This window comes from Sceloporus occidentalis, unplaced genomic scaffold, assembly GCF_023333645.1.
Source record: "Sceloporus occidentalis isolate IW3139 unplaced genomic scaffold, rSceOcc1.0.p SCAF_211, whole genome shotgun sequence".
NCBI classification, from domain to species: domain Eukaryota; kingdom Metazoa; phylum Chordata; class Lepidosauria; order Squamata; family Phrynosomatidae; genus Sceloporus; species Sceloporus occidentalis.
This window is the reverse complement of record NW_028317191.1, coordinates 16,710-39,975: the sequence shown is the minus strand read 5'-3', so window position 1 is coordinate 39,975 and position 23,266 is coordinate 16,710. Positions and strand designations below refer to the sequence as shown.

The 23,266-nt window shown below is 42.7% G+C and overlaps 1 protein-coding gene across 1 annotated transcript; it reads left to right on the top strand.

Moving 5' to 3' along the window:
- Positions 1-13,930: 13,930 nt before the first annotated feature.
- On the top strand, positions 13,931-14,500 carry LOC149277537 (guanine nucleotide exchange factor MSS4-like). Its single transcript, XM_089502769.1, has 2 exons — positions 13,931-14,041; positions 14,255-14,500. Exons 1-2 carry the CDS (start codon positions 13,931-13,933, stop codon positions 14,498-14,500), a joined length of 357 nt encoding a protein of 118 aa, XP_089358895.1.
- Positions 14,501-23,266: the final 8,766 nt, after the last annotated feature.

The following is a 23,266-nucleotide window of genomic DNA, read 5'->3' as shown; positions in this document are numbered from 1 at the left end:
CGCTAGACGGTCTCCTGACCCTCTAGAGAACTCTGGCTCCACTTGCAGGTTGAATATAGGTACTGCATTCAACCATGCAAGTCAATGGAGCTCAGCTTTCTTTTTTATTTTTAATTTATTTTTTCTAATCACACTGTGATAGTGTGATTAGAAAAAATAAATTAAAAATAAAATAAAATTAATAATAATTAGAAAAAAAATAGTAAAAAAACAATGTAAAAATAATTTCCCACTGATGTCACTATCAGGGGAACCTTCAAGTTGAAAAAAAAATGTTAAAAAAATAAAAAGGCAAAAAAAATATATATATATATAAAAAATATATTTTTGTGAGCAAGTCCTAAAATTAGCATATTAGCTTAAAACAATTCTCGCATGGAAAGAGTTAAAATACTGGCATATTAAATGCCCATGGGGTGTCTACTTTTAAAAAATGTATGATTTGATGGGGTAAATTGAATTGGCCGGGTTCAACAAGGTCCCAATTAACACGGGGGGAAGGATGGCCACACATCTAATTTCCAATTAGAAAAATGCACACGTACCAAATGTGGCCTTTTAGTTCCCCCCAAAAATGACAAACCCATGCATGTGGGGTATCACTGTACTCAGGAGATGTTGCTGAACACATATTGGGGTGTCGTGTGACAGCGGCATATACCAGGAGCTGTAAATTCATACATAAAATAGGTGTGTGTGGGAAAAATACACATAAAAGAATACTACTGCAAACTTTGAAAAGATGCTGGTGGTAAAATGTGTGCATGCAAAGAGTTAAAATACCAGCATTTAAAATACCCTGGGGTGTCTAGTTTTCAAAAATATATAGCTTTATTGGGCACACTGAAATGGCCCGGCTCAAAGATGTACCAAATAGGGCATGGGCAGTGGATCCCCAAATGCCAAAGTTCAACATTGAAAAATGTGCATGCCCCAAATGTGGCCCTTTTGCCCCCAAACAGCCAGGCAAAATCATTCATGTGAGGTATCGCTGTACTCAGGAGATGTTGCTAAACACATATTGGGGTGTTTTATGATAGTGACATATACCAGAACCTGTTTATTCATACCTAAAGTAAAATGTGTGTGAAAAAACAAATGCAAAAAAATTACTACCATAAAGTTTGACAAAGGCTGATGGTAGAATAAGTGCTTGGAAAGGGTTAAAATACCAGCATTTGGAATACCCTGGGCTGTCTAGTTTTCAAAAATATATGATTTGATGGGGTAAATTGCATTGGCCGACTTCAAAGATACCCGAAATGGCACATGGAGGGAAGAATTACCAGATTTGGAAAAAATGGCTTTGAAATAGCAAAACGCTACCTGTACTTATTGCTCCATAACGTGCAGAAAAAAGCAAAAAAACATAAAAACATTGGGTATTTCTAAACTCAGGACAAATAGTAGAATCTATTTAGCAGGTTTTTTTATTACCTTTTATAGATGAGTAAAAGATTTTTCAACTAAAAGTTAGAAACAGTCATGTTTTTCTAAATTTTTCACCATATTTTATACTTTTTTTAATAGTAAATAATATGATACAATCAAAACAATGTCATCTAAAGAAAGCCCTTCTTGTCCTGAAAAAAACAATATATAATGTGTGTGGGTTCAGTCAACGGGAAAGAAGAAAATTACAGCTAAACACGAGCAGCGCAGAAATGTTAAAACGGCCATTGTCACGAAGGGTACAAAAAGTAAAATCAGCCTTTGTCACGAAGGGGTTAAGGGTCCAAATTACCTTTTGGCAGGCGTTTTAAATAGGAATTCTCTCTCCACCCACCGTGTATTTAGTAGGCGTGTCTAAACTCATTTGCGCGAGTAAAGTAAACGACAGAGGCGTTAATGCTGAATAAAGACAACGTAAATATGTTATAACTGCCAGCTTCCTAAAATTATTTAAAAGGAAAGCATTTGCAAAGGGATGTTTTTTTCATATACAATTTTAAAACATGTATGCTTAGCATTCCATCCCACTTTTTATGCAACAAAGGAACTCTCTGAGACAATGTTTTTCAGTACCTGTTCGAAGTCATTTCTCTCCTCATTATCCTGTCCACTTAAGACTTTCTTCAGTTTATCCATGTTTATGTATTTTCTGGGAGTGTTAATTCTTGTCTCTTAGTCTCAATAAAAAAAAAAAATCTTGAGTTTGAGCTACCAGGTACCAGGAAATTGTTCAATAAGGAAAACCTTTTTACCTACGTACACGCTAGGTTCTGTCGCCTGACATCAGTTAGTCATGTGACCGCTAGTGGTCACATGGTACTAGAGCTGCAGGAAGCCACTACTTTGCAGGAAAAATGAACGAATATGATTCAACTGATACCTGCAGGGCCCAGAAAGATCAATGTTGAGTTTTTACTAATCGTCATGGCATTTTTCAAACTGCGTGAGCACTGATGTGGAGAAGCAGCGTTGGGACAGGCTCAAGAAGGAAAGGACAGTGACGGCGAATTTAACCCCTTCGACACCAGACACTTGGTTTCAGATTAGCATAAGGTATATAAAATAAAGATCTAAAAATACAATTATGACTGAATTAGGCAGAGTTCTCACACATTGGTTCCGTGACACCAAAATTGTGGTGATCGCTGGGGCTTTGCTGATTTGCTGCTTCTGTCTGCACTCTGCAGGCGTCTGGGTCGACCAGCACAGCCATCCTAATCCTAATCGCGCACCCCTTAACCTTTGATCAGGAGCAACCTAAATATCAGCAATAATCAGCCCATTGGTTAGACAGTGAGATCAGGAGACTATATGGGATAATTGTAATCCACCATTGCACCAATATATTTACACTGCATATACCTCACACACACAACCCTCTATATTATAATATTTTATAATCTGGAAAGAGTTAAAAAGGCTCTAAGTAAAGAAATATAATTTCAGCCTGCCCCAGTAATTATCTGAAGCGGGGATTTTTTTTTTTGGCTCTAGGGCTATTTAACCCCTTTCGTGACAATGGCTGGTTTTATTTTTTTGTACCCTTTGTGACAAAGTGCTCCTGTTTAGCTGTAATTTTCTTCTTTTCCCATTTACTGAAAGCAAACAGTGTATGTTTTTTTTTCAGGATAAGAAGGGGATACGATGTCATTATTTTGATCGGATCATATCTTTGCAATAAAAAAAGTATAAAATACAGTGAACATTTTTTTAGAAAAAAGGACATTTTTTTACCCCATATAGAACATTAAAAATTGTCAGTTTCTAACCAATGGGCTGATATTTGGGTCACTATATCTTAAAATCTTTTCATATTGTAAGATATTATAGAGGGTGGTATATGTAATACTATTGCACTGTTAATATTTTGGTCCATTGGGGGAATTTTATTTTTACCCTCTATAGACTATTGAAAAATGCCACCGTCTAACCAATGAGCTGATATTTGGTGGGCTATAGCTTTACATTTTGTAAGATATTATAGAGGGGGTATATGTGAGACTACTTCACTGTTAATATATTGGTCCAATGGGGTTTTTTAATTCTTTCCTTGCACACATTTTACCACCAGCCTTTGTCAAAGTTTGCAGTGGTATTTTTTTGTGTGTTTTTCCCATACACATTTTAATCCAGGTATGAATTTAGCTCCTGGTATATATGACTGCCAAATAACGTCTCAATATGTGTTCATCAACACTGAACACTGATAAAGTGATACCACCCATGCATGGGTTTGTCAGATTAGTTGGGGAGTAATAGGAGCATTTGAGGCATGCGCAATTCAGTTTTTTTAACTTGGACCTTTGATATGTTGAAAATTCTGCCCTAGATTTACAAATTGTTACTACAAGACTTTCAGGCATATCCTCATACCACATTTACTACCTCTATTTAATTATTTTAAGGACTTGAGTAGGATCCCAGGGGAGATACTAGAGACATTCATTATCACTCTTCCAAGGCCTGGGAAGACACCTCATGTTCCTGCAAATTTCGGACCTATCTCTTTGCTAAATATTGATACTAAAATGTATACATGACTGTTGACCAACCATCTGAACATCATTCTCCCGTCTCTGCTAGATCCTGATCAAGTTAGATTCGCTACTGGGTGGCAAGCTTCCGATAGCACTAGGTGGCTTATAGATCTCACACATAATCAAACAAAGGAGATGTCCAAGTGTGCTGATATCCCTGACAGGCTTCATTCGTTAAGTTACAACTGAACAAAAATCACCACAATCTGCTCAGTGACAATTTCCCTAAACTGCAGTCAGAGATCAGTAAAGACAGAGACATGGAAACAGACTGCTGCTCTTAAAATAATGGTGTTTCCTTGTATCATTTATCTATTCAGATTTCAGAGCGCTCCTTATTCATATACCAAGGTTAATCTTAAGCTTCTATCAAAAGCAGATACCAACCTCCATATGGGGTGACAAGAAGCCTAGGGTAAGGAGACTCTACCTACCAAAGCCTTGTCTGGTCTCAGGATGCCAGATATAGACAGATACTTTATGGCGGCTTCATTGTCACAAACATTGTCACAAACATTGTCAACATTCTACAAAACGTCCATCCCCAAATGAGTCTCCATGGAAAACCAGTTCTGTCATCAATCAACTTCCATCAACTTATTTGGATATCGGCAAGAAGATCAAAATTCTCTCACTTGCTTCCTACCATGTGCCTGTACCCTACAGGTCAGTAGCCACAGCCACCACCGGCACATGGGCTGACCATGTGATGGTGCCCAGTTTTGCTGTTTGCACAGTCTGTAGCAAGGTTGCTTCGATGAAAATAAAGCATATTCTCGAAAAGCATTTGTAAGGGCTAGAATACAATGTTAACAGTAGCTGGTGGACAGCTGCGGACATGTCTACTTTATAATTTACTTTTAAATTTAAGTCCCCCGTTGTGATTATGGGGCTATCCTTAAAGGCCTGCCATGTGCAGGGAATGAATTCTTGTTCCTGTTTAATAATATGGGGCAGGAATCAGTCATATACAATCCAGATGTCATTGGCAGAGCTTGCCTTGTGAAAGATGGATGTATTCCTTTTTATCGCTACAGATATCTCCCTACAGTTCCCCTCTTGCTGTATCCACTCCTGGATTTCCTTATGCAATTTACTTATGATTCTTTGATTTCAGTCCTGCACCTGGCTTCAGCTTCTGTTTCCTTTATAAGGTGTGCCCCACCCATTTGTTATGTTTGTCTCAGTCTGCAGTTTCTAGGTGTGCTTTGTCTCTGTTCTGTGTTTGGCTTTAATGTTTGGTTTCAGCTTTGGTGGTTCAGTGGGCAGGATTTAGAGCTAGGACCCACCGAATATTGGAGTACTTTGACTTAGTGGTGGGCTAAGCAGACTATGGCTATATGATGTGACTGAATCTTCAATTGTTTTCATATAGTCCTAGGCTAGTCCTGTATTTGTAAACCGGGAAAATAAAAAATGTTGGTGCGCTAAACTAGTCTCAGGCTCAAATAATACGAGGCGTACCAAACAGGTGTAAGCATGCTGCAAAAACAGTGTTTTGGCTGTACAATCTATACAAAAAAACAAAAACTGCGCTTCTTACCCTAATAAAGTTGGCAACAAATATATAAACATAATATAAATGAGAGGTTTGGGTTATATGAATTGGCCAAAGCATAATTAAGCTCACCCGCGACATCAAGGCACACTCTCAATAGGGTGAGAACCTACTCTCATCTCCTACATAGTTGCCTAGCCAGTCTCCAGACCTTAATCCCATAGAAAATCTGTGGAGGGAGCTGAAGGTTCGAGTTGCCAAACGTCAGCCTTAAAACCTTAATGATGTGGAGGAGATCTGCAAAGAGGAGTGGGACAAATTTCCTCCTGAGATGTGTGCAGACCTGGTGGCCAATTACAATAAATGTCTGATCTCTGATTTGCCAACAAGGGTTTTGCCTTAAAGTCATGTTTTGCAAAGGGGTCAAATACTTATTTCACTGAGTAAAATGCAAATCAATGTCGAACTTATTTGAAATGTGTTATTGTGGATTTTTTGTTATTCTGTCTCTCATTGTTCAAATACACCTACTATTAAAATTATAGACTGATCATGTCTGTGTCAGTGGGCAAACATACCAAGTCAGCAGGGGATCAAATATTTTTTTTCATTCATGGTATATAGTGACCTGTTTGCATTACAGTTTACTAGGGCTGAAACAACGAATCGATAAAATCGATAATAATCGATAACGGAAATCGTTGTCGACGATTTCCGTTATCGATTAATCGAGTGATCGATTCGTTGTTGGCTCCTTTTACTTACCTCCGCGAGCGTTCCCTGCTTCCGCTACACGCTCTGCACTGCGTGACGGATGTGACGCGTTCCGGAGGTAAGTATTCTTCATGTCTGTGCGAATCGCTCTGTGCGAGTGGCTCCGTTCGCACAGAGCGGTTCGCTCTGTGCGAGTGGCTCCGTTCGCACAGAGCGGTTCGCTCTGTGCGAGTGGTCCGTTCGCACAGAGCGGTTCGCTCTGTGCGAGTGGCTCCGTTCGCACAGAGCGATTCGCGGGGGTGGGGTTTCAGGGGATGCAGGGCAGAGTGGGGGTGGGGGGGCAGGCCAGGGTAGGAGACTGAGTGCAGGGCAGAGTGGGGGTGGGGATGCAGGGCAGGGTGTGAGTGTGGGGGCAGGGCAGGAGACTGGGTGCAGGGCAGAGTGGGGGTGGGGGTGCAGGGCAGAGTGGGAGACTGGGTGCAGGGCAGAGTGGGGGTGTGGATGCAGGGCAGGGTGTGAGTGTGGGTGCAGGGCAGAGTGGGTGCAGGGTGTGAGTGTGGGGGCAGGGCAGAATGTGGGGGCAGGGCTGGGTGCAGGGCAGAGTTGGAGACTGGGTGCAGGGGCACAGTGCAAAGTGCTGGGTGCAAAGTGCCAGGGCTGGGTGCAAAGTGCCAGGGCTGGGTGCAAAGTGCCAGGGCTGGGTGCAAAGTGCTGAGTGCAAAGTGCTGGGTGCAAAGTGCCAGGGCTGGGGCAAAGTGCCAGGGCTGGGTGCAAAGTGCCGGGTGCAAAGTGCTGGGTGCAAAGTGCCAGGGGTGGGGCAAAGTGCTGGGTGCAAAGTGCCAGGGCTGGGTGCAAAGTGCCGGGTGCAAAGTGCCAGGGGTGGGGCAAAGTGCTGGGTGCAAAGTGCCAGGGCTGGGTGCAAAGTGCTGGGTGCAAAGTACCAGGGCTGGGGCAAAGTTTCTTGAACAGTAATAGTCCACCTCTTTTCAGAATGTTTGGGGTTATTTTGTTTCATAAATATTGTGTTTGGGTTTTTGTACTTTGAAAATATTGTTTTTTTATTACATCATAACAAAATAAGAATGTTAATGTAAATTTTAAGTTGTTTTTTAACATCCAGTTCATTAAATTATTTTAAATAAACTAAAAATTTGCATATTGGTTTTTTTTTATCCGATTAATCGATTAATCGAAAAAATAATCGGCCAACTAATCGATTATTAAAATAATCGTTAGTTGCAGCCCTACAGTTTACTATAAGTTGCACTTCCAGTCCTTCTAAAGGTTCTACAGTTGTATGAATTGTTTGAATTCTATGGTTTAACATACCAGGATATAATAATAATCTGTTCCTTAGCAGGTCTAAAAATTAGGTAAATACAATCTCAGATGAATGACAACACAGAAAAATTAAGTACACCTTATGATTCAATAGCTTGTAGAACCACCTTTAGCAGCAATAACTTCAAGTAATCGTTTTCTGTATGACTTTATCAGCCTCTCACATTGTTGTGGAGGATTTTTGTCCCACTCTTCTTTACAACATTGGTTCAGTTCTTTGAGGTTTCCTCTTAAGGTCCCATTACAGCACTTCAAGTTGAACACTTCAAAATCAAGTTGAGGTCTGGACTTTGATTGGGTCATTAACCCCTTAATGACAATTGCCGGTCCTGGCACGGCACGGAAAAGCATGTGCTTTACGACAATTGACGTGCCAGGACCGGCACGTCTTTAAACGGGTGCAGAAAGCGATCTACTATCGCTTTCTGCACCCAAAAAGCGTTGCTGAATGCCTCGACCTCGAGGCATTCAGCAACGCCGCGATCGGCACGAAGGGGCCATCTCTGGCCCCTCCACGGGGCGTCAACATCCGCCATACTTTGTATGGCGGCGGACGCCCGTTTTAAAAGCGTTTAGGAGGCGATCGACGATCGCCTCCTAAACTTAAATGGTGTCGCTGGAATGCCTCGATCAGGAGGCATCCAGCGACACCAAACACTAACCTTTTGATGGGCTGTGACCGCTCCGGAGAGCGGTCACAGCCGCAGCTGCCGGCAATCTTCGCCATCAAGGAAGATGGCCGCCGTCCTGTAACAGGAACCACAAATTTTAAAAGTTCGCTAGATAGTCCAGACCATCTAGAGAACTTTGGCTCCACTTGCAGGTTGAATACAGGTACTGCATTCACCATGCAAGTCAATGGAGCCCAGCTTTCTAATCACAGTGTGATTAGTAAAAATAAATTAAAAAATAAAATAAAATTAATAATAATTAGAAAAAAATAGTAAAAAAACAGTAAAATGTAAAAATCATTTCCCACTGATGTCACTATCAGGGGAACCTCCAAGTTGAAAAAAAATGTTACATTTTTTTTAAAAAAAAATAAAAAAAAAATATATATATATATATAAAAAATATATTTTTGTGAGCAAGTCCTAAAATTAGCATATTAGCTTAAAACAATTCTCGCATGGAAAGAGTTAAAATACTGGCATATTAAATGCCCGTGGGGTGTCTACTTTTAAAAAATGTATGATTTGATGGGGTAAATTGAATGGGCCAGGTTCAACAACGTCCCAATTAACACGGGGGGAAGGATGGCCACCCATCTAATTTCCAATTAGAAAAATGCACACGTACCAAATGTGGCCTTTTAGTTCCCCCAAAAAATGACACACCCATGCATGTGGGGTATCACTGCACTCAGGAGATGTTGCTGAACACATTATGGGGTGTCGTGTGACAGCGGCATATACCAGGAGCTGTAAATTCATACATAAAGTAGGTGTGTGTGGGAAAAATACACACACAAAAATATTACTGCAAACTTTGAAAAAATGCTGGTGGTAAAATATGTGCATGCAAAGAGTTAAAATACCAGCATTTAAAATACCCTGTGGTGTCTAGTTTTGAAAAATATATGGTTTTGTTGGGCACACTGAAATGGCCCGGCTCAAAGATGTACCAAATAGGGCATGGGCAGTGGATCCCAAATGCCAAAGTTCAACATTGAAAAAAGCGCATGCCCCAAATGTGGCCCTTTTGCCCCAAAACAGCCAGGCAAAATCATTCATGTGAGGTATCGCTGTACTCAGGAGATGTTGCTGAACACATATTGGGGTGTTTTGTGATAGTGACATATACGAGAACATTTTAATTCATACCTGAATTAAAATGTGTGTGGAAAACCAAATGCAAAAAAATGACTACCACAAAGTTTGACAAAGACTGGTGGTAGATATGGTGCATGGAAAGAGTTAAAATACTAGCATTTGAAATACCCTGGGGTGTCTAGTTTTCAAAAATATATGGGTTTATTGGGCACACTGAAATGGCCCGGCTCAAAGATGTACCAAATAGGGCATGGGCAGTGGATCCCCAAATGCCAAAGTTCAACATTGAAAAATGCGCATGCCCCAAATGTGGCCCTTTTGCCCCCAAACAGCCAGGCAAAATCATTCATGTGGGGTATCGCTGCGCTCAGGAGATGTTGCTGAACACATATTGGGGTGTTTTGTGATAGTGACATAAACTAGAACATTTTAATTCATACCTGAAGTAAAATGTGTATGACAAAACAAATGCAAAAAAATGACTACCATAAAGTTTGACAAAGACTGGTGGTAGATATGGTGCATGGAAAGAGTTAAAATACTAGCATTTGGAATACCCTGGGCTGTCTAGTTTTCAAAAATATATGACTTGATGGGGTAAATTGCATTGGCCGGGTTCAAAGATACCCGAAATGGCACATGGGGGGAAGAATTACCAGATTTGGAAAAAATGGCTTTGAAATAGCAAAACGCTACCTGTACTTATTGCCCCATAATGGGTAGAAAAAAGCAAAAAAACATAAAAACATTGGGTATTTCTAAACTCAGGACAAATAGTAGAATCTATTTAGCAGGTTTTTTCATTACCTTTTATAGATGAGTAAAAGATTTTTCAACTAAAAGTTAGAAACAGTCATTTTTTTCTAAATTTTTCACCATATTTTATAATTTTTTTAATAGTAAATAATATGATACAATCAAAACAATGTCATCTAAAGAAAGCCCTTCTTGTCCTGAAAAAAACAATATCTAATGTGTGTGGGTTCAGTAAACGGGAAAGAAGAAAATTACAGCTAAACACAAGCAGCGCAGAAATGTTAAAAAGGCCATTGTCACAAAGGGTACAAAAAGTAAAATCAGCCTTTGTCTCGAAGGGGTTAAACACCTCATACCAACTGTCAAGCACAGTGGTGGAAGTGTGATGATTTGGGCTTTTTTTGCAGCCACTGGACCTGGGAACCTTGCAGTCACTGAGTTGGCCTCTTTATAGGTATTATAGAGTCAAATGTGAGGCCATCTATCCGACAGCTAAAGCTTTTGGGTCATGCAACAGGACAATGATCCCAAGCACATCAGCAAATCTACAACAGAATGGTATGTTGTGTTTGGTTTTCTCCAAATGTAGCGCTGTGCATTATGGCTAAACATCTTCACTTTAGTCTCGTCTGTCCAAAGGACATTGTTCCAGAAGCCTTGTGGTTTGTTCAGATGCAACTTTGCAAACCTAAGCCCAGCTGCCATATTCTTTTTAGAGAGCAGAGGCTTTGTCCTTGCAAGCCTTTGGAATAAACTATACATGTTCATATATACTGTCATGAACTTTAACATACTGAGGACTTTAGAGTTTGAGATGTAACTCTCTGGTTTTCTTGCAATTTCTCGGAGCATCGCAAGGTCTGAAATTGCTGGAAAGTCTATTCTTGGAAAGATTGGGAACTGTCTTGAATGTTTTCCACTTTTGAATAATCTTTCTCACTGTAGAATGATGGAATGACTTTATAACCCCTCCCAGATTAATGGGGAGCAACAATTGCTTCTCTAATATCATTGCTGATGTCTTTCCTCCTTGGCATTATGTTAACACACATCTGTTTGTTCCAGTCCTTTGTCTTTTATAGAGGTGGTCACACTTGCTTATGAGCAATTCATCAAGGGCATTTGATTAGCAGCACCTGTCTGCAGGGCCCTCCTCGCCTGTTGTTTTTGTAAGTCAAATTGTTATGTTATGTACTACTTGTTATGTCCTGTCTACTCATTGTATAGTGCTACGGAATTTGATGGTGCTATATAAAACAATAAATAATAATAGTAATAATAATAATTCCTAAGGAAGCAGTATGGGTATACTTAATTTTCACACATGGTGTCTTCATTTTGGCTTTTTGTTGAATAAATCATGACTGGAATATGTAATGTGACTGCTCTGGAGAGTGGTCACAAGCACCACTGCAAGAGATTTTGACACTCACAAGATGGCGGCGTACTTTAAAAAAATAATAAAGTTTCCAAGAGGGTCTCTCCAGCTAGGAGATAGGGCACAGACTGACCAAAGTGGCCTGTTAGTCCCCAAACAACCAAAGCCACTGTACTCAGGAGATGTTGCTGAGCACATATTGAGGTGACATATACCAGGAGCTGTGGATCCATACCTGAAGCTTGCTTGGAAGCTGCTCTGGCCTCTTCATAAGAGCCTGGTCTCCCGTGCAGCGGCAGGGATGTGTCCCTGACGCTGCACGAAGGGCTGGACGTACTGGGACGTCCATAGGGGTTTCTTTGTGGGCGTTTTTTGGACGTCCCGGTACGTCTATAGGGGATTGAAGGGGTTAATATGCTTTTGTCTTATTTTTGTTTTTACATTGTTAGATGGGTTAACATGTTACAAGTCAGTGGTTCTCAGTTTGGACTGATAAATCACCTACGTTTGTTTAAATAACTTACTCGGAAGCAATAAAGGGAATAGAAGATTTCTTTCTGTAGAAACATTGTGAACAAATGTTTGCCAAGTCACTGCATTAACCCCTTCAGGTCCGGGACGTACCTGGTACTTCCTGGTTAGAGGTCACCGGTAGACCGGGACGTACCAGGTACGTCTCCTCCAAAAACCGCCCCCACATCGCCACAATCATGGTGATCGTGGGGGCGCTGCTGCTGCTGTCTGCCCAGGAGTCTGGGCAGACAGCACAGCCTCTCTAAACCCGCCCCCAAGCCCACGATCACTCCCACGGAGTGATTCTCTAGGCAGAAACCGCGATTGCAGCAAATAATTTTGGGGGGATAATCAGTATCTGTGACAACTATTGCAGTTATTAGACTACCATGCCAAATTTGAAAAAAAATTACATTTCAAAAACGTGATGCATGCCTTGCAATATTTGCCCTATACTGGTCAAAATAGATAAAAATCCTGGCCATGTTGGGTGGTTTCCAAATCAGGACAACTTAATGAATATATTTGGGATAATTTTTTCCCATTGGTTCAATGTGTGTACAATTTGTATGTATACAAAACTGTTAAAAAATGCGTTTTTTTCCTTTTTCCCCACTTTTTCCAGTTTATTTCAAACAAAACAATGTACTACCCAGCTTAATATGGTTTCAAATGAAAGCCCTACTTGTGCTGAAAAAAACAATATATGATTTGTGTGGGTGCACCAATTGATAAGAGAGAAATTACAGTTGAAGAAAGACATGGCAAAAAACACAAAAACGGCTCCGGTCCTTTAGCGACACCCTAGTTTAAAAATCCCGGTCCTGAAGGGGTTAATATTGCACTAATAAACTCACTTTTCCCTTCTGTATTATCATTGAACCTTGTGTAAAATGTGATGTGCTAATCACTGACAATGTTTTCTTTTCTGTACAATTAAAATGTCATTAAGAAATTCTAATAAAAAGAATGTTGAACAAATCCAAATCCGTGCCGAAAATCAGTGTCAATGTCCATTATCCGTTTTCAGTTCAGCCGTGAGATCAAAAGAAAAATCGCACACATTTATTTACAAAAGGAAAAAACTCATAGTCACACGTGCACATAAACAAAGTTCCCAGCCATTTAGCTTTGGCTGTATTAATAAAAAAATCTTCACACACAACCCTGTAACGGTCAAGGAGTGATGGGGTGCCGTGCAGCTAGCTATGGTGCTCTTCATGCATTTATTTGCAAGGTTGCCCAGGACTATTCCGGAGGCTCGAATAAGACATCTCGGGCTTCAAGCTGTCTTGAATAAGACATCTCGGGCCCTAAGGCCAGCGGACCAAGTTTTTCCCCACCTGTCCAAGGGTACTACACTTGATCTTAGCCAAAAAGCCGAGAAGCATTAGGTTTCTGACCTAATATCCCAGTAGAGGGCCTGTTTGCTGTAGACGGGAGCACTGCACACAACATAAAAAGGTACAGATGAATATGAACTAACGTTAGTAGCATAGGAACTAGATCTCTCAGTGTAAACCAGTTAGTTTCCGGATTTGTAACGTACGAGTTATTTTTTCTTCTTCTATCGTATTGCAGGACCTGACCACTAGGCGGCACAACAGTCCCTTTAGAAAAGGCACTTACTCAATTATGCAAAGTACCCCAGTCATAAAAACATTCATATAGAGCTCTAAACGCAAGAGACAAAAAATATAAAAAATAAGGCGTGCCCATACCACAGAGTAACACAGTGGGTGAACCGCTGGAAGACCAACAATTATTTCACACAAAAGAAAACGATTTCGCCAAAATGTAGCGTACATCGCGGCATTGTTTTGTCTCTATAATTTAAACATATACGAAAGACGTTACGCCCGAACACGTTAACGTATTACTGAAGGGAGTGTGACGTGGCCAATCAAGTAATGCTTTCCAAAGATTGTGTTGCACAGTGTCTGCGCAATATCCGGGTTTGTCTGTGGCGATGGAGCAGAGTCTATTATCCGAGGACGGGAGAAATGCTCGAGCAGTGGTTTGTCAGCGCTGCAGGTGTAGAGTTCTCTCGGCTGGGGTGGCTACGCTGGCGAGAAAAGAGGTGAATTTGTATCCGATGCTACTTCCCACGCATCCTACTCTGACGCTTCATTTTTAATCGGCACACTTTACCAGTACAAATTCTAATCACGGTTTGTTAGTTGAAGGCCCCATTGTGTATCGTTTATTTATACACCCCGATTCTATCGTTCTCCGAATGTTTTAATCAATTACAATTTGTGACAAAATTGCTGATATGTATTCATCTATACAGGTTCTCTTGCCGCTGATGAGAATGAAGACTTTACTGGCTGAGGCCTCTGCTCCGGAATGCGAGGTCCTGGTTGAGCACTGGCTAGTACATGATATGTTCACATTTGAAAACGTCGGCTTCAGCAAGGATGTTGGGTCAGTGAAATACCTGGTATGTGCAGACTGTGAAGTGGGTCCTATCGGATGGCACAGTCTGGAAGAGCGGAACAGCTTTTATGTGGCTTTGGAGAGAGTGCAGCACGAGTGATGACTCGTGATGGAAGAACAAGTAACATTGACTTGTGAAATAATGTACTGGCCAAGTTAATGCGGATCTCACTGGGCTATCAATCTCTAATTGTAGATTTTTCTATATAGTAAGTACAAATAGGATCCTTAATGTTATTTCCTCTGGGGTTTGTAGTGAACCTGTCACATGCTTGACATGATTGATGCAATCTGTGTTGTATTCAATTTATTACAGTAATTATACAGTTGTTAATCTTTGGTTAGAATACCATTTTATAAAGTTACACTAAAATCCAACTTTCTTGTATAGTTTGTCACAATATGCTGTTTTAGGTTACCAATATATCCCTGGCTGCATTAATCCATCTGAAGGCAAACAAAAAACCTCTCCGATGCGCCGAGACAGCCTCCCCTGCCAGCACTTCCCACGGGGGTAGTGCCGGCAGCGGAGGTTGTTTACGCGCATCGCCGCTGCCGGTGAACGTCTGCGCGATGCGCTTAGACAATCTCCTGTGTCGGCACTCCCCCCGTGGGAAGTGCTGGCAGGGGAGGCTGTCTCGGCGCATCGGAGAGTAGGATGCAGGTCCCCTGCACCGCTGCGGGGGATCTGTATCCTAACCCTGCTGCCTGCACGGCGCACGGAACTGCATGTCCCAGGCGTCGGGCTATACGAATTGCACATTCCTGCGCTAAACCCCGAATATAGGCCGCACCCCCGCTTAAAGACTTAAAGTGGAGGGAAAAAGTGCGCCCTATATTCGGGCAAATACGGAATCAATCAATCATGAAACAGACATTATGAGGCTTTTTTGTCTGCAGGTGGAAGACAATCTGGCAGCAAACGCAGTGAGTTTCAATCTGATCCTGCACCGCCGCCCACAAGAAATGGTGCGGGCGCGCGCCATTGGCTGGGACCAGGGGCGTACCTAGAGTATTTGTCACCTGGGGCGGATCTCCGGCAGCCGGTGGACGCCTACACGAGTAGTATCCCAACAGTATCCCACAGCAGGGCTAAATGAAAAAGAAAAAAAAAACACCCGCCCGGAACTGCGACACACCTCTAGCGGTACAAACAATATATCGAAAAAGGTTACCATAACAAAGTTACAGACAGTCAACAATTATATTCTAATAACATTGTAATAACATATGTACTTAACTTCAGAGAGTATCAGCATATCAAATGACTCCTTTGGTGTTCAGTTTCCAAAATGGCTCTAGATACCAGGATCATATAGAAGACTTTAAAGGATTCTTTCAGTAGTTGTTTTCTAATTCTTAGTTACAATACTAGGCACGAAACTAGTCCTAGCTTCTTGGCACTTAACTAGCCCAAGATGGAAGAGCAGCTTTCTATTTCATACTTTTTTGCATACTTTCACAGCTCCCTTAGCTTCTGCCATGCTGCTTCCTTCCAGTCTCCTCTGCTCCTCCCCCTTCTTCCTGGAGTTCCTGATATCCCATTGTTCTTGGTATAGCCCACATGGCTTTTCATGTAGGTAGCCATTATCTATGGTCTTAGATAAACAATAGATGTACAATTCACTCACTCTATAGTGCTACCTGGTGGTAGAGGTAATGCACTTCTTAAACAATAGAAGTATAAACAATAGAACTAATTGATATTGTAATATATGCCACAGTTAGGGGAGTGGTTTATCCAAAGGTAGATACAGATATTGCGTCTGTGACGTGAATCACTAATAATGGACGACGCAATCCATGTCCACAACAACCGCATACTTATTTTTAAATCTTACCATATTTTTATTTTATTTATTTTGTAACTTTTTTTGTGATTTAAAAAAAAATTGTTTTAAATAGGCGCCCTTATGAGAGGCAACATCTCTTGCAGTGTGGCTTGTGCCCAGTCTCTGGAGCAGTCACAGTGAGTCACAATGGGCCCTCCTAAGCTCTTTTAATTCAGACGATGTCCCGGGGAGGGGCCACACAGCTCCCCTGCTGCGGATCTCAGTGTTGCTGAATGCCTTAGACTACACACTTGGTTAGACTACACACTTTAAGATTTTGAAATGTGCCAATAAACAAGGCAGACATCGCATAATAGGCTGGAAACATCCCCCATAAAGCTTTTCATGAACACTTTTCAAAACTACAGTATATACTATATGTGATGATTTTTGGGGGATGGAACTGCTTCAAAAGGCAGTCATACACAAACTAAACCCGAGACATGAGATGCATTCTAGAAAGAAGACATTTTAGAGGCTAAGATCCAGTCCGCTTTACCTACTCTACACAATAAAAAAAAAGTCCTAACCCTGATGGCTGCCCAGCCGAATTTTACAAAATACTGAAATCACCCATAACAGGTACACTCACATCACTATATAATCTTTCCAACATTGGGAACTTAACAACAGCCAGAACTATCTTGATAAAACAAACCTGACAAAAAAGGGATTTGATTCATCCATAAAGAAAGAGACACAAACCCTTTTTTTTCCCAAAATGGAAAACGTTTACTAAGACAGAGGACAATTGATTTAAACAATAAACAAACATTTCAAGACACATCCTTGTTCAGCACAAAATTGATTCAGGGTGCAATACCCTGACAGCTGGACAACGCACAGAGTGACGTGATAAGATATCCAAATGGATTTCTAATCCAATTCAGTTCCCGGGGTTCTGAAAACAATACAACCCTCTTCCACAAAGCAAACATCAATGTTTCATTTCTTTACATCAACCCATACTCTGACATCCTCTTCAAGCCAAATTCCCACACTATAATATTTTGTAGTCAGTACTTTACTAAAGAATAATGGTTGCAAACCCTTTCCCACTCTCTATCACTACTGGGGACAGTACTCGAATGAGCTCTCCTAAAAACTCTTTGCACCTTTGTAATTTTCTCCTCAGTGTAGCCACATAAGTTATATATTGTTTTTTTCAGGACAAGATGGGCTTTCTTCAGATACCGTTATTTTGATCGTATCATCTTATTTACTATAAAAAAAATAAAAAAAAAACGTGAAAAATTGAAAAAAAACACATTTTATGACTTTTATTTGAAGACTCTTTTACTCACCTAAAAAAGCAAGTAAAAAAACTAGCTAAATAGATTCTACTACTTGTCCTGAGTTTAGAAATACTCAATGTTTTTATGTTTTTTTGCTGTTTTTTGTAAGTTATAGGGCAATAAGTACAAGCAGCGTTTTATGATTTCCAAATCTTTTTTAACAAATCTGGTCAGTCTGCCTCCATCTCCTCTTTGGAATATCTTTGAAGCCGGTTAACTCAATTTAACCCATTCAAACCATATATTTTTGAAAACTAGACACCCCAGGGTAATTCCAAATGCTGTTATTTTAACCCTTTCCATGCACCAATTATAGAACTACACTTTGTCAAACTTTGTAATAGTAATTTTTTTTATTTTTTTTTCCACACAAATTGTACTTTAGTTATAGATATACAGGTTCTGGTATATGTCACTGTCAAACAACACCCCAATGTGTGTTCAGGAACATCTCCTGAGTGCAGTGATACCCGACATGCATGGGTTTGTCGGGTTGTTTGAGATTTAAAATGCCACATTTGGGAAGTGCGCTTTTTTTCTCCATTTTGGTCAGTCTGTACCTATGCCCTATCTTTGAGCTCGGCCACTCCAATTTACCCCATCAGCCATTTTTTTTATATATTAGACACCCCTTGGGTATTTGAAGTGCTTTTATTTTAACTCTTTGTTGAGATTTTTGAGAAATTTTAGCACTTGCTCAAAATAATAAACTTTATTTTTTTATTTTATTTTATTTTTTTAATACTTTTTTTATATTTTTTTTTTACACATTTTGCTGGTAATGGATGGTTCATCAAGTGACATCACTGCATAATTATTTTTCCATTTTTTATTTTTATATATATTTTTTTTTTTATATTTTACTAATCACATAGTGATTAGAAAGCTGGGTTCCATTGACTTGCTTGGTTGAATACCTGTATTCAACCTGCAAGTGGAGCCAGAGTTCTCTAGAGGGTCTGGAGACCATCTAGCGAACTCTTTCTTCTTTATTGTTTTTTTTCTGGGCCGCCGCCATCTTGCTGATGGCGAAGATCACCGGCAGCTGCGGCTGTGACCGCTCTCCGGAGCGGTCACAGCCCATCCAAAGGTAAGTGTTTGGTGTCGCTGGATGCCTCCTGATCGAGGCATTCCAGCGACACCATTTAAGTTTAGGAGGCGATCGTTGATCGCATCCTAAACGCTTTTAAAACGGGCGTCCGCCCCGGGGAGGGGCCAGACATGGCCCCCGATGCCGATCTCGGCGTTACTGAATGCCTCGACATCGAGGCATTACAGTAACGCCGTTTAAGCGAAGAAAGTGATCTTCTTGTCATGACGGTCCTGAACCGGCAAAGGTCGCGAAGGGGTTAAACGTTGTCGCTGAAATGTATTGATAGCTAGGCATTCAGCAACACCGAAATCCCACCTCAGGACGCAGGGTGACCGCTCCGGAAACCAGTCACAAGCGCCACTGTGTGAGATTTTCTCTCGCAAGACGGCAGCATCCTTTGCAAAAATTCTCCTGAGTACTCTGGGCTCCCCTTGCAGGTATTCAACCATGCAAGTCGATAGAGCCCAGCTCACTAATCACAATGTGATTTAATAAAAAAAAAAAGTAAAAATTATTCCCCACTGATGTCACAAAAAAGCCCATATATATAAAAACGTTTTTAGTCCTAAAAGTAGCGCTATATGTTCTCTTAAAATCTTGCATGGAAAGAGATAAAATACTAGCATTTTAAATGCCCATGGGGTGTCTTTTTTTATTTTTAATAAAAAGATTGTTATTGATACGAACTATAGAAGCATAAGAATTCGTAATTGACAATATGACAAAGTAACTCAGAGTCAAATGTAACATTTTTCAATCGTCAATATGGCTGAGCTGCTTAACAAAATATGCAACAGCAGTGGATTAAAATAAAACCTATTAGCTGAATATTCATATAAGGTAGCAACTTTTACATAGCAAAAAGTGTACACGAGGACAGCTTTCATAATAACTCTCGTCCACTCATAATGAGCCGACAAGTACGTCATGTTTCTTGTCTTAGACAACTTCCGCTGCAGCGGGGGTTGTCTACGTCCATCGCGCAGACCTTCCCCGGCTGTCAGAGATCAGAGTTCCCCTCACCGGGGAATTCTCTCTGACAGCCGGGGAAGGTCTGCGCGATGGACGCAGACAACCCCCGCTGCTAACCACACCTCCTTCCGGCTGCAGCGGAAGTTGTCTACGCGAATCGCGTAGACGTCTACACGCTGCCCGGACAACACACCGGGAGTCAGAAGCACCGGTACGTTTTTTGGGTGGGGGGGTGTTAAATGGGGTGCATAAGGCATTTCTGTAGGCAGAGTGCTCTGTGAAATGCGTCTTAATGCCACTCTGCCTCCAGAAATGCATTTTAACCCTCTATAAGCCACTCTTCCTCCTGAAATGCCTTATACCTCCCTACCTGCCCCATAATATGCCTTTAAACCGCTAAATGCCTAAGTGGCATATAGAGGTATAAGGCATTTCTGGAGGCAGAGTCAAAAGGCATATCATGGGGCACAGTGGCATTCAGAGGGTTAAAAGGCATATCATGGGGCACAGTGGCATATATGGGATTTAAGGCATTTATGGGGCAGAGTGACAAGCCTGGGGGCAGATGTGCATAACTGGGGCAGGTTGAAAATAAAAGGAATTAAAAACAAAATATTTTTCTCAATCATAGCTTTTATTAAAAAAAATAGTTTACATAGTTTACATGAATTAACATTTACTGGTAAAACGTTTTTCCTATAGGGTCGTCTTATATTTAGGCTTTTTCTTTTTTTCCTAAATTAATATTCAGATTTTGGGGGGTCGTCTTATAATCGAGCAAATACGGTATGTTAACATTTTATGTTATGTTAACACCCGTCAATTCTTTGTTGCTTCCTCCCGGAACCACAAGGGTTAACCACTTCCAGCTGTAGCCTATACTAGCGGGGAAGGGACCAGGAATGTGGCTTGGATTCTTGGGTGAACGAGCACTGTAGCTCGCCGAAGCGTAGCTGAATCCGGTGCTGTAACTGTACTGAGAACGTGTGATCCAGCAAGCCCCTGAAGCATTAGACGAGACTAATGTGCAGTGTGGGACACACTTTATTGGGAAACACACAGGCGTATATACAGGTTAGGTGATAAAAAGGTCATAAATCAGGACACATCTTCCCGCCCTACCCAGACAATTCTGGCGCCGCGCTTAGGCTACCGAGCCCCGCAATGCCTGTATACTTTGGTCATCGTTCTCGGGGTGATCCCGACGGAGCAGCAGCGATCTTAGGGCTGCCGAGGGGGCGGTCGGGGACCAGGAAGATCTGGTCCAAAAAGTGACGTAATCGGTCAACTGGGGCCTGAGCAACAACAGTTTAAAGGTTCCCCGGGACGAACCGCGAGATAGCCGGCACGCGTTCGGCAGCCGTGCCGGCCGTTTTCCGCTCCTCCGGAAGTCCCGGCGACCAGGCATCCAGGGGAGGCTTTTCCCCCCAAATTGGTCTTGCTCCGTACCCCACTCCTTTGTGGGTTAATAGCAAGGTAAATGGTGCGGTAGGTGAAGGCTGATGGCGTCCGGGATACGAGGGGTTAAAGTGGCATGTGGAATATGGACAGGGGCGGCACGGGAGGGAGAACAAAGGCAAAGAAGCCATATACACAGATAGATATACATAACTATCACAACAATGATATTAAACAGCACTTTTCAACCCAGGGTTGTGACACCAACCCCCCCAACCCATAGTCCGGCAGACCCGGCTAGATCCTCCACGGGTCGGCCTGGGGCTGTCCGGGGAAGGTAGGTGGGCATGAGATCGGTTTGCCGCGAGAGCCCATCCGCGTTCCCGTTCTGTTTTCCTGGACGATACTGAAACGTGAAGTTGTAGGGTTGTAGGGCTAGGCTCCATCGTAGCAGGCGTCCATTGTCCCTGGAGACACGGTTCAGCCAAATGAGGGGATTGTGGTCGGTAAGCACTGTAAAGGATTGCCCGTACAGGTAGGGTTGGAGTTTCTTTAGAGCCCACACCAGCGCTAGGCATTCCTTTTCCACGGCGGCGTACCCGACTTCCCTGGGTAGCAGCTTTCGGCTGATGTAGGCTACGAGGTGCTCACTGCCATCGGTTCCTACTTGGCTTAGAACTGCTCCCAGCCTGAATGTGGAGGCATCTGTGTGGACAGAAAAACGTTTGGACAGGTCAGGCGCGGCTAGTACTGGCATGGAGGTCAAGGCACTCTTTCACTGCTGGAAGGCGGCTTCGCACTCTGGAGACCACAGGACCTGTTATTTTTGTTATTTTGTTAGGTCCGTCAGGGTTTGGCAATGGCGCTGTAGTTGGGGATGAACCGTCGGTAGTAACCCGCTGTGCCCCTTGGTTGTAGGGGTGGGCCAGTTAGCCACTGCCTCTATCTTCGCAGGTTCAGGTCGTTGTCGCCCGCTGCCCACCCGGTGGCCTAGATAAGATACCTTGGAAACCCCTATCGTACACTTGTCTGGTTTCAAGGTGACACCCGCAGCCCTGATGCGGTCTAATACAACCCCAGGTGAACGAGGTGTTCGTCCCAGTTGTCGCTGTATATCGTCCAGGTATGCACACGCACAGTCCTGGAGGCCATTGAGTAGCCGGTCAATCATCCGCTGGAAAGTCGCTGGGGCGTTCTTCATCCCAAACGGCATAACCTTAAACTGGTATAAGCCGAAAGGGGTGATGAAGGCCGACTTCGGAATGGCTTCTGGGGCCAGCGGGATCTGCCAGTAGCCCTTACACAGGTCTAGGGTAGTGAGAAAATTTCCCCTAGCAATGCGGTCCAAGAGTTCGTCTACTCGGGGCATGGGGTAAGCGTCGGTCGTAGTCCGGTCGTTTAACTTACGGTAGTCCACGCTGAAGCAGGTTGTGCCGTCCCGCTTCGGCACTAGCACTACCGGGGAAGCCCAAGGGCTGCTGGAGGGCTCGATAACTCCTAGATCAAGCATTTCCCGTATTTCAGACCGCATACCTTCCCGTACGGTCTCGGGCACCCCGGTAAGCTGCTTGCCGCATGGGCGGCTGCCCCGGGGTCTCCACCTGGTGCACTGCTACAGTAGTGTATCCAGGGGCAGTGGAGAACATTTGATGGCGCTTACAGTACCCGCCGGGCCTGTTCCCGCTGGGTCGCCCCTAATTGATCAGCGAGTCGGATAGCCTCTATGCCCGCTTGCCCTGAGCCCCGTCGGGGTAACTCTGGTAGCGGAAGATCCTCTGAATCCTCTGCGGCAGGGGCACAGATAGCGGCCACCTCTTCGGGCCGTTCCTGGTAAGCCTGGTGTTTACATGGAAGGCTCGTTGAATCCTCCTATTGGAGCATTTGGTTACCAGGTAGGTAGTGTCACACAGTTGTTTCACTACCTCGTAGGGACCCTGCCAGGCATCTTGTAATTTATCGGACTTAGCCGGCTTGAGGGCAAGAACTTTTTGCCCAACTTGCAGAGTGCGGTCTCGGGCGGTGCGATCGTACCGTTTTTGCCGCCCCTGCGCGGCTTGAAGGTTCTCCCAAACCATTCCGGCGAGTGCCCTCAGCTGCTCCCGGAACTTTAACACATACTGTATGACCGGGGTGCCCTCGGTGGTTACTCCGATGGCTCCGGATCAACTCTAAGGGGCCCCGTACCTGCCTCCCGTACACCATTTCGAAAGGAGAATACCCGGTGGACTCTTAGGGCACCTCCCGGTACGCGAACAGGAGGTGTGGTAGGTACTTTT

Excerpts from the sequence above, each read along its gene's own strand:
- LOC149277537 (XM_089502769.1), top strand. The coding sequence starts at position 13,931 with ATGGAGCAGAGTCTATTATCCGAGGACGGGAGAAATGCTCGAGCAGTG. Across the intron at positions 14,042-14,254 it reads CTACGCTGGCGAGAAAAGAG|GTTCTCTTGCCGCTGATGAG; the intron begins GTGAATTTGTAT and ends TCATCTATACAG.